Source organism: Pseudoliparis swirei, chromosome 19 (genome assembly GCF_029220125.1).
Source record: "Pseudoliparis swirei isolate HS2019 ecotype Mariana Trench chromosome 19, NWPU_hadal_v1, whole genome shotgun sequence".
NCBI lineage: Eukaryota > Metazoa > Chordata > Actinopteri > Perciformes > Liparidae > Pseudoliparis > Pseudoliparis swirei.
The window spans coordinates 22,401,031-22,411,753 of record NC_079406.1 but is presented as its reverse complement, the minus strand read 5'-3'; the positions used below and the strand labels follow the sequence as shown (position 1 = coordinate 22,411,753).

Below are 10,723 nucleotides of genomic sequence, written 5' to 3'. Positions count from 1 at the left end.
GAGGCAATACTGCCCCCTGGCGGCAGCTTTATGATCTGCACGTAGTGACAAAAAGGCAGATTATCCGAGTTGTAAAAAAGATGCAGCAAACTTGTTTTTAGCTTCCAAAAGGAAGATTTGAAATGCAACCCACACAATTTGAATCAAGACTGAGAGATTTAATTGAGTTTCAAAACATTAAAAACTTTAATAAAAGCAGAATCAAACATAAGGGTGAATTGAACACATGGATTTCAAAAACAGTTTAATCTAAACAAAAGCCTGTTATGGGACGGGTGGAAAATGGAAATTTACAGATAACAAAAACAGTCCGTGACTTTTCTCTCCAAAAAACACTTTGTCACGATAGTGTTTAGTTAGGATCAAGAAACTCGAGCAATAGAGTCCCATGCTTCCTGACATTGCAACCAACATCACTTAAAACCCTGAGTTCATGATGCAAAAATAACACACATCTGGCTGGTTTGCAAGACAAACTAACTCAATTCCGAGTTGAGAAGCAGTGACTGAAATTGATTACGGTTGTACAAATGGTTCAAAGAAAGTATTCCCCCACCTACATAACAAAAAGTACAATTCTCAATTCTTAGCAGTAAAGTCCATAATGTGTGGAATAAGAGGACAGATGGGCTCCGGGGGAGCCAGGATCCAGAACAGTCTCATTGATTCTGTGGGTGATGGGCACTGCTCCCTTGACTGAATTCAACCCCCCCTCACCCGGGTGTGTGTCCTGTGTGTGTGTAAATTCAAGTTCTCTGTAAATCAGAATTTACCCCATGAACATCACAAGAACTTGAAGGCGGGGGCTCTAATAGCCACCGCTGAATCCACCGCCGCCGCCGCCGCCTCCCCGGCCGTAGCCACCGCCACCGCCGCCCCTGTTGTATGGAGCCGGGGTCCGGTAGGAATAGTTGCCCGCCTTCACTGCACCATAGCCGGAGTTCTGCTGTCCGTAGCCTTCCCCAAAGTCGCCGTTACTGTACCCACCCCCCATCGAATTGTCGTAGCCTCCCTCTTCGTAGCCTCCTCCATAGCCACCGTACCCTCCGCCATATCCACCGTACCCTCCGCCGTTGCCGCCGTATCCACCGCCACCGCAGTAGCCGCTGTTGTCGTAGCCGCCGCCGCTGTAGCCGCTGTAGCCGCCGCTGCCGCCTCTTCCGCCGCTATAGCTTTGCATCCTTCCGCGACCTCTCCCTCCTCGCCCGCCGTTGGACATCTCCTGCTTGGTCAGAGCCTTCTTCACCTCCACCTTGTTCCCGCTGATGGTGTGGTATTTGGTCAGCACCGCTTTGGTGGCGGAGTCGGTGTCATCGAAGAAGACAAAGCCGAAGCCGCGCTTCCTGCCGGTCTGCTTGTCGGAGATGATCTCGGCCTTCTCCACCACGCCGAACTGGGAGAAGTACTCGGTCAGGTTGTCGGCCTCGATGTGGTCTTTCACGCCGCCGACGAAAATCTTTTTAACGTTGGCGAGAATGTCCGGGTTGTTGGCGTCTTCACGCGCTATGGCCCTTTTCAATTCCACGTCGTGGCCTTCGACGACATGTGGGTTAGCCGCCATTGCTGCGTCGGCCTCCTGCGGAGCCGAGTAGGTGATAAAGCCGAAACAGCGGGACCGGCCGAGCGTCTGATTCATGACCACCACGCAGTCGTTGAGCATGCCAAACTGCTCGAAATACTTGCGTACGCCATCTTCTGTGGTCTCCACGTTCAGTCCTCCGACAAACAGCTTGCAAAGTTTGGTAGTCATGATTGAATCTCTTCAGTGGATGGTATGCCGACACCGTCCGTCTTCTTCTTCAATGAACGACGTCAGGGCGGGCCGTTTGACACACATCGCCTCCGTAAGACGTAAACGCCGCTGATTGGTCATCTTGAAAAAGTCACCGCTCCCATTGGTTCGCAGGCGAATCGTGCTGCTGCTGCCTTCAAGTGCTGTCGAACATCTGAGGTTTATTTGCTGAGGAGAAAGGGAAGCGTGTATTTTAACCTTTGTGGTCGTTCGTTATGCTCTCGTATAGTACAACACGAAACACATTAGTAACGCGATGTCCTATTTCATGACAATTATTATATAATTGGTGCATTGGCTGCATACTTAATTAAAACAGTGACCCCGCCTTCATCACGTTAAAGCCCCAATGCTCTTCTACATAACGAAAATTATGATTTTAGAATTAAGAGTATCCATTAAAAATGCCAGTTGAGGGTATCCTTACATAATTCGTAATATATATATATGGGCTGTTGTGTCGCCTAGTCAGTGGCAGTCTAACTAATTTAGGCCTTGAATAAGAACATACATATGTTATTGTTTTATTTAAATGCCAATATCCGGTGAACATCTTATCATGTACTCAGGCTATTTATAAATTGCTTCAGAAAAGAGAAATCTGGTCACACAGACCTATTACCCGTAATACTACACTATAAATACTATAGCCTAAAGGGAGAGCAAACATCAAATGATGCATGACAAAGTTTTAGTTTTAGCCAGGTTATTTCTTTTAATTTTCCTGTAAACATAATAGCTGTACCTTCAACTATTGTTAGTAAATATTACCCATCAGGTCTGTGCTTTTAAGATGTTAAATGATTGTGACCTTATCACAATAAAGTATATATCTATCTATCTATTATCAGCTCTGAGAAGTCAAATATCCCAAATAATGTACCATATGTACAAAAGACAACATTCTCTGTCGTCAAAACTCCCTAAAAATAAAACTTTAACGGAACAGGAATAAGAGAACAGAGGAAGGCTGTATATGTATATATTAGGGCTGTCAGCGTTAATGCGTTAATCTATGCGATTAATTTGGCCTTGATTAACGCACTAAAATATTTTAACGCAACTTTGTTTACTTCCGGTGTGCGTTTTAGTTTTTGCACTCTTCTTGAGTGTCAAACCACGGCAATCCGCCTCCTTCCTCCCGTCTGCTCCTCGATATTCACAGAGAAGCAGAGGGCGACGTGTCGGTGACGCGGGGCGGAAAGTGCAGGTGACTTTTTTTGCTCCGACCCGATGCGCGCGCAGACACGCCGGCATGGAGCTCTGCGGCGCGCGGGACGGAGAGCCGAGAAGAGTGACCGACACGTCGAGACAGAATGACATGCTGCTGTAGAGACGACCAACAACAGACGTTTAGTTTAATAAAAGAACAAAGACGTCTTTAAGAAAAGAACCTTACATTACTTCTGCTGGAATCTGGCGCGAAAGAGAAAATTACGGGGCCTCACCCTGATAGAATGGTGGGGGAAACACTGGGATGTGTCACATGCAAAAGCCTTTAAAAGGTGAATTTACATTGTTTTGTAAAATCGAGAAAATGAGCCCAGACTCCAGAGGGTTAACGTGACATATTTGTCAGTTTACCAAGGCCACTGGTTCTGCTGCTGTTCAATGTTAAAGATGACAGGACCAATGGGGTCTCAAATGCACCTTGTTTCACTAATCTGGATGTTTCACTGAAGAAACAATTTATCATCCACGATATTAAATACCTCGCTGGCACTTTATAGGTAGGAGCCTCTTTGAAAACACAGCTCTGTGTGAAGTTTTGTCTTTAAAAAAGAATACAATTAAACAAGTGTCTAAAATACACGCTGTCTGAAGGGATTACTCGTTCATTTAGAAGATTGTCTTTAGAAGAAAAAAAACCTTTTAATCGCGATTAATGAATTTCAAAATGTGCGATTAATTAGTTAATTTTTTTTACTCGATTGACAGCCCTAGTATAAATATATATATATATATATATATAATCAGGCACGTGCAGACATTTTGGGGGGCAGGTGCTCAAACCAAAAAAAAGGGCACCCAATACCAAACACATTCTGACAGTTGAAGCATAAGCAGCATTACACTGATGATGCTGTCCTCGACCTGCGTTTCCTCTGGCAGCATCAGACAGCTAGCTTACATTTTCTTTATGAATAAAGATGAATTATTATATAGCAACAACAGTACAAGCGTTCTGATTGGCTAATGGGCGTCATGCCAGCCACGTATCGCCCTCCTGGTCTGTTGAATAGAACGGAATAAGAATTCTCTCTCCCTCTCTCTTCTCTCTATTCTCTAAACATAACTAACGTCAGTAAACAGCTGGACGAGGCTTTGAAATCACGGAGTTGTTTGTTTATTTTTTTAGGAAACGTCGGACAAGTTGTGACGTCATGTTTTCAGCAGCGGTAATGTTGTGGTTGATTTATCACAAAACAACGTCAGGGGACAAACACCGTCATGACCTGTGTGTCTGATGCTGCGGGTCAGAGAAGGAGGTGCAGCCGTTTGGTGGCGCGAGGAGCACTGCGCGGAGGAGGAAGTGGAGGAGGAGGGGCGCGGCGGGGGGAGGGAGAGGAGGGGGGGGGGCTCGTGAGCGGCACGGAGCGGGTCTAGGCGAAATTCTCACAATAACTCAAATAAATGCCCGTCGGATATTAACACATTTGGGGGGACTTGACAAAAAGAGTAACTTTTATTCTTAAATACGGATGAATAATAAAAACGTGTCTCCAGCAAAAAGGGCACTTTACTCATCCAGGGCAAAGGGGCTGATGCTTGAGCACCACTAGGGCTCTATCTGTGCACGTGCCTGTATATAATATATATATTGAAATAGTGCTGACCCACTTCAGCCTCAAAGGGCTTAGTGTACGGTTTAGGGAAGCTGAAATCGGTCTTTTCACAGGAAGTGAAATGTGTCACAGACCCCTCCCCCAAGCTGCTGTTAAAAACTATTCAGAGCTCCGCCAATGAAGATTAACGCCTGCTGCAACACGCCCTCGTTCTGAGCCAGCACGAGTTGCCACCAACCGTTTCTGCAGCTTTGGTTTTGACAAACTTGATTCCAGGGAAAGCTGCAGTAATTGAGTAAAATCTTAACCAGATCACGTTTTTGCTTGTGCTCCTTATCGTTGCTGTCTTTGATTCCCAATCTCCAATTCAACAAACTTTAAAAAGGCACTGGAGTTTCACAGATTAAGCAGAATTTATTTTATTTGAGGTCAGTTTTGTTTGTGGTACCCCTCTCTTGCCAATGATTGACTTTCACTGACCTACATACAGGTGAGCCACTAAAAGCTAACTGAATGCAGGATTTTAAGCACATAAAAAAGGCTTTGCAAAAGCATGCAGATTTGATCGCCCTCAAATCATGCACACAATGCCGTTGGTGACATAACACGAAACATTACTCATTTTAAACGGTTGCAAAGTACAACAAAAACATGTAACTGGCTGTAAATGGCACACCCATCAAAACAATATTTACAAATCCATTTGTTTAAATTGCAAAAGATGTAATCCTACCACAGGAAAGCCAAAAAAGGGTCACTTAAACCAAGGATTTTAAGGATTGAACACACAGTAATCCAAAATCCTGAACCTGCACTCAGATCAGAATACTTCTTAGGAGTCTGGTTGGATGAAACACGAGTATAGCAGCCAGCGTGAGATCTGTGACACCAGCTCGATAAGCGTATCCATTTCATGACCATCAGCACACAACCTCATCACGACCCCTTCCTGACGGGAATCACAGACATGCAAACCAAACTATCCTCCATGTAAATAAGTAAGATAACAACGCTCTTGGTGTATAAAAATATATAATTTATTGTAGATTCATAAAAAAAGCATGGCCAACATGACAGGTTTCTTTTTCCTATGGGATGATCAGAAATCGTGAAGCGCCATTATCCTAAAAAGAGGTAAGAGAACAAAAGTACAATTCACACTCGGGTTGCCATGTCAATCACTTACATAGTGTTACATAAAATAAGTTGCATCACACTCTACCTCTTGAAATCGCCGCAGTACATCAGACAGGATTGGTTAAAAAAGAACGCACTTTCCTCCAAGTTTACAAAACTGAGTGATTACTTCTGTAATTGACATTCGTTTTAAGGTTGAGCTTGTATTACAAAAGATAAAAATGCGTTTTATTTTCAAAAGGTCTGATTGCAGTGAGTTTGTCCTTACATTCTTGGCACCGCCGCTAAATGGAGGAAGCAAGATTGTTCTGTCAGATGCATCTTTTGTTCATCAAGTTTGTTGTTGAGCGCCAATATGGTTACTTCAGCTCAATACATAACCATATTTTAAAAACATAACATTCGTTTTCTTTATCCATGTGGACATGATTTATAGCAGATGTATTGTTATTTGCTGCTCAATTAGCACAACAAATAACAGTTGTAATTAGTCTGCACGGTCTTAATAAACGACTTGGCCAGCAGACGTATGTCAAAAGCCTTACTGCAGCCAGATTATTGGACGGCCAGTTTTCTGAATTTTGAACTGGGATAAAAGCAGCAACTTTCCTAAAGGGTGAGTAATCAGACAGAAACAGTATTTGCAAAAAATAAATAAAGTGAGTCAAGCATTTCAGTTAAGGACTCTAATATAACAAAGGTTATGTTGCCTCAACTTCTGACCAACTTACAGGTGTTCCGCGACACCTCATGCAATGTAATGTTCATTTTGCAGCCGTTTCCACGTCTAGTTACAGGCATCTAGCAGCAGAGGAGTAAACTGCAGTACTTGGCACTTAGACTGCAAACGCCATGTGAGCCAACAGATCTTCTGAAAATTACAAATAAATAATAGACAATTGTTTTTATTGATAAAATTGTTCAATAACATTGCCACCTGAGGAGGCTTGAGGTTTACGGACAATATCGTGCACAGTAAGGCTTCCACTGCAAGATTTGAGTTGCTGTAAGAAACACATGAGGCTGTGTGAACACTGGACTTTCCTTCATTGTTCCAACGACTCTGCAGACATTACGTCCCCAACACAGGCGCTCTTTAACCCTTGTGTTGCCTTAGGGTCATTTTGACCCGAATCAATATTACACCCTCCCCCCGCCTTTGGGTCATTTTGACCCGATTCAATGTTTCACCCTCCTGTTACCTTTATATTTACTAACATATTTTAGAATTAATATTGTTTTCCAAGTTTAAGTGTGAGGCACTTTATGTTTGTTTGTTGACTACCGGAAGAACACCGACATTAAACGGGGTCAAATTAATCCTAAAGCGGGGGGAGGGTGTAACATTGATTCGGGTCAAAATGACCTTAAGGCAACACAAGGGTTAAGCCGCAGGGCTCTTTATATTAGATGTCACATGGAGAATGGCAGCCAATACCCGTAATTCATTAACCTGTACTACAGAATGAAGAATATGATCAATATGTATATGTATGCATATTTACCTCTCCTACTTAACCGGGCATTGCAAATATTGAAAAAACAATAATTTAGTGGCCAACATTTAAAGAATAGAAACGTAATACATTTTGAAATCCAGAGCCCAGAAGTGCAAACTATTTCTCCCAGGTCATCTAGTCTACAGCACCTGAGTAAGATCAAAGAATAAAAACAGAATTTAAAATCATTGTTATACACACTGTTAACCTCGGAACAGGCATTTAAAAGTAATCACTGGAAACGACTTCACAGATCCAGCCTAATAGTTGGCGCTGGTCATCGGGAAAACATCTTTGATCTATAGTTATCAAAACTGCCAACCTTCATAACTCAAATAAAACGTTTCAGATATAAAACCCACCATGAGACTTTCAAATGCATTTAAACCCACACTGGACAATCCTTTCTGAAAACTGACTTCACCTGAGGGGGAGAAGGCACAACCGCACCCTGTCGGTTTCGGGGGTGATGTCCTCGTGCCCAGATTACCGAAGCAACCTGGAGGAGACGGAGAGAAACTAGAGTGAGAAACTGTGCAGAGCAAGGGTTCGTGGAAGAGACACCAAGTTACTCGTTCCATTAGTTCAGTTAATGGCGGAACAAAATTCAGGTGCCCTTCCACCCACTTAAAGTTAAGACCAAATCAAGTAACACCCTCCCATTTTGTTTTAATTTTAAGATTAGCTCTATAAGACGCATTGAGCTTGAGTTTATATAGTGTCAGTTATGTTTAAGATTAAATAATAATGGCACACTTGTGCACCATCGCAAAGATCCCATACATTGTTGACCAACACAGAGTGAAGACAGGTTGATTTACATACCTAGTTTGCTGGATGTGGATATCCTAAAGAGATATTTCAGACTCTTATCACAATCGACCCCAGGTAATCAACAGGGTCCTGATGTAGCCTACAAACAAACTGCTACGGCTATTATGGCTGGGATAGCATACTGGAATACGAGTAAGAACACCTAATAGGAAGTAGGAATAATCAAAGATAAATATCAGAGCCCTCATGTCCACATGAAATACGTATTCAAATAAATAAAAAAAGGGGGGAAAAGTCATATTAGCAACCACATAAGTTTAAAACAAGGTCAAACCCTACAGAGCCTACATGCAATGGCTGTGGGTAGACTACAATAATTCGGTTACCATTTCACCCACCTTGAGTGTAAGGGAATAAACTGGGACGCCATGTAACTAAAGATCAAGACGATGGCACTTATAAGACCTGTGGATAAACTTGAGGAAGCCTGGTTAAATAAGTAAAATAACTAAGCTAAGTGGTATAACGTTTTATTTAAAATGAACATACATAAGCATACCAAAGTGTTTTTTTAACAGTAGGTTTGTGTTCTCCAGACATGAAAGTATACAATATACATTAGATATTGCTACAGGTAATGAGAAATGAACAATACTGGAACTATTACTATGAGTGAGGAGAGTTTGGTACAGTGTGGGGGAGGAAACAAGGAAACTGGATCCTGCAGTATCACGTTCCCGCCTTCGCCGAGAGACCCAAGTTACAAGTTGATGTTGAAAAGTATAACAAGCTATGAAATCCAGACCACAAAACATGCTTTCTCATCCTCATACATTGAAATCACACTAAGTTTTACTCCAGAAAATCAAAAACGAACCTTAAATTGCTTAAAATGCAAATTAGGATAAATCAGCAAAAACAATCCTACATCGAAATTTGCAAAAAAAACAACGCGTGAACGCAAATAAAAAATATTCAACTCTAAACGACAGCTACACGCGTTTTGCGTCGGGTAACGTTACATAATAAAAAAAGGGTCGCTGTTTTTTTTTATTCTTCTTCTTATTCTGTTTTAATGTGTCCTAGTTGAACGGCAAGATATGCTCGTTATTATCAGGTTTTTCTGGGAAGTGACCTTCCTACCTGTTTGGGTTTTTGAGGTCTGGTGATTAGGGGGTGTCTCAGTGTCCGTTTCTCTGCCATTGTTGGATTTCACGGCAGACGCCCCGTTTTTTGAATTCGATTTTGACGTCCAAATCCTGGCTGGAGGGCAGATGATGTTCTTGTGTCGATGAATATTTAGTAGCCGCCACCGCCGTAGCCCCCTCGTGGGTAACCGCCGCCGCCGCCGCCGCCTCCGCCTCCTCGGTTGTAGGGTGTCGTGCTCCTTTGCCCGCCGAAGGGAGGCCCTTTCATGGGGCCGTAGCCGGAGGAGTGCTGCCCGTAGCCGCTGCCGAAATCGCTGTAGCCGTTGCCGCCTCCGTAGCTTCCCTGGTCGTAACCACCACTATACGGCCCACCGCCGTACCCTCCTCCGTAGCTGCCACCGCCACCACCGTTGTAGCCGCCATTTCCGTAGTTGTAGCCTCCGCTATAGCTATCCCTGTTAGGGTAGCCATTTTGATTTCCCCGCATGCCTCTACCGCCTCTGCTTCTGGGCGCCATGCCGGTTCTGTTGGCCGCCTGCATCTCCTGCTTCGTCAGGGCTTTCTTTACTTCGACTTTGTGTCCGTTGACCGTGTGGAACTTCACGACGACCGCCTTGTCGGCCGCGTCGTGATCGGTGAAGTAAACAAAGCCGAAGCCTCGCTTCTTCCCGGTCTCCTTCTCCGAGATCACTTCGGCCTTCTCGATCTCGCCGTACTGCGAAAAGTATTCGCTGAGGTGCTCCTCTTCAATGTCGTCCTTCAAACCGCCGACGAAGATCTTCTTTACCTTAGCGAGCGCTTCGGGCTTGTTGGCGTCTTCTCTCGCCACGGCGCGCTTCACCTCGACCGAATTGCCGTCGACGGTGTGAGGCCTGGCCGCCATTGCTGCGTCAGCCTCCTCCGGTGAGGAGTAGGTGACGAAGCCGAAACAGCGGGACCGCTGCAGCTGCTTGTTCACGACGACGACGCAGTCGGTGAGGGAGCCGTACTGCTCGAAGTGCTTGCGCAGGCCATCGTCGTCCGTGTCCACGTTGAGGCCACCGACGAAAAGTTTGCAAAGCTGGTCAGTCATTGTTGAATAACTAGTTTGCTATGGGTTGGAAGATGTGCTAATCTCAAAATGGTGGCTGAGGATGAACGCAGCTGTATTTATACCGGACGCGCTGTGACGTCAGAGCAGTTTGATCTTCAGTCACGCCTCTTCCCATCCGTTGCTCTTTCTCCTGCGGGACAAAAGACTACATATGCTCTGTTAAAACGGATGCAACTACTTGATTAAAGTTACTATAAATATAAAAACGACGGCCTTTCAATGAAAAAAAATACTTTGTAGTATTCTGAAGCGCAGTATGATTGCAGAACGGTTCCTGTGTGACATTGTGTCAAACTGGACGGATCAAACGCTGTCCTGCTAATATTTATTAATGCGAATAAAAAGATCAACACATATCTACATTTAGGAACTGTAAAGATATGAAACTCCCCAAATCATTCTTGGTCATAATTAGTAAGTACAATAGATTAAATGTAGTAGCCTGTGAATAAAATTAGGCTATCTCACAAAAGTATACTTCATCATGATCAACA

General features: G+C 43.8%; 2 protein-coding genes across 2 annotated transcripts; both read right to left on the bottom strand.

Annotated features, from left to right (window-relative positions):
* Positions 1 to 143: 143 nt before the first annotated feature.
* On the bottom strand, positions 144 to 9,169 carry LOC130209389 (heterogeneous nuclear ribonucleoprotein A0-like). Its single transcript, XM_056438999.1, has 2 exons — positions 7,639 to 9,169; positions 144 to 1,960 (listed from the first exon to the last, which is right to left on the bottom strand). The coding sequence occupies exon 2, from the start codon at positions 1,748 to 1,750 to the stop codon at positions 809 to 811; it is 942 nt and encodes a 313-aa protein (XP_056294974.1). The 5' UTR covers positions 1,751 to 1,960; positions 7,639 to 9,169; the 3' UTR covers positions 144 to 808.
* Positions 9,170 to 9,198: 29 nt separating this feature from the next.
* On the bottom strand, positions 9,199 to 10,248 carry LOC130209390 (heterogeneous nuclear ribonucleoprotein A0-like). The gene has a single exon (XM_056439001.1). It carries the CDS (start codon positions 10,206 to 10,208, stop codon positions 9,288 to 9,290), a length of 921 nt encoding a protein of 306 aa, XP_056294976.1. The 5' UTR covers positions 10,209 to 10,248; the 3' UTR covers positions 9,199 to 9,287.
* Positions 10,249 to 10,723: the final 475 nt, after the last annotated feature.

What these genes read in the sequence shown, in the direction of transcription:
- LOC130209389 (XM_056438999.1), bottom strand. Translation starts at nt 1,750, where the DNA reads ATGACTACCAAACTTTGCAAGCTGTTTGTCGGAGGACTGAACGTGGAG.
- LOC130209390 (XM_056439001.1), bottom strand. Translation starts at nt 10,208, where the DNA reads ATGACTGACCAGCTTTGCAAACTTTTCGTCGGTGGCCTCAACGTGGAC.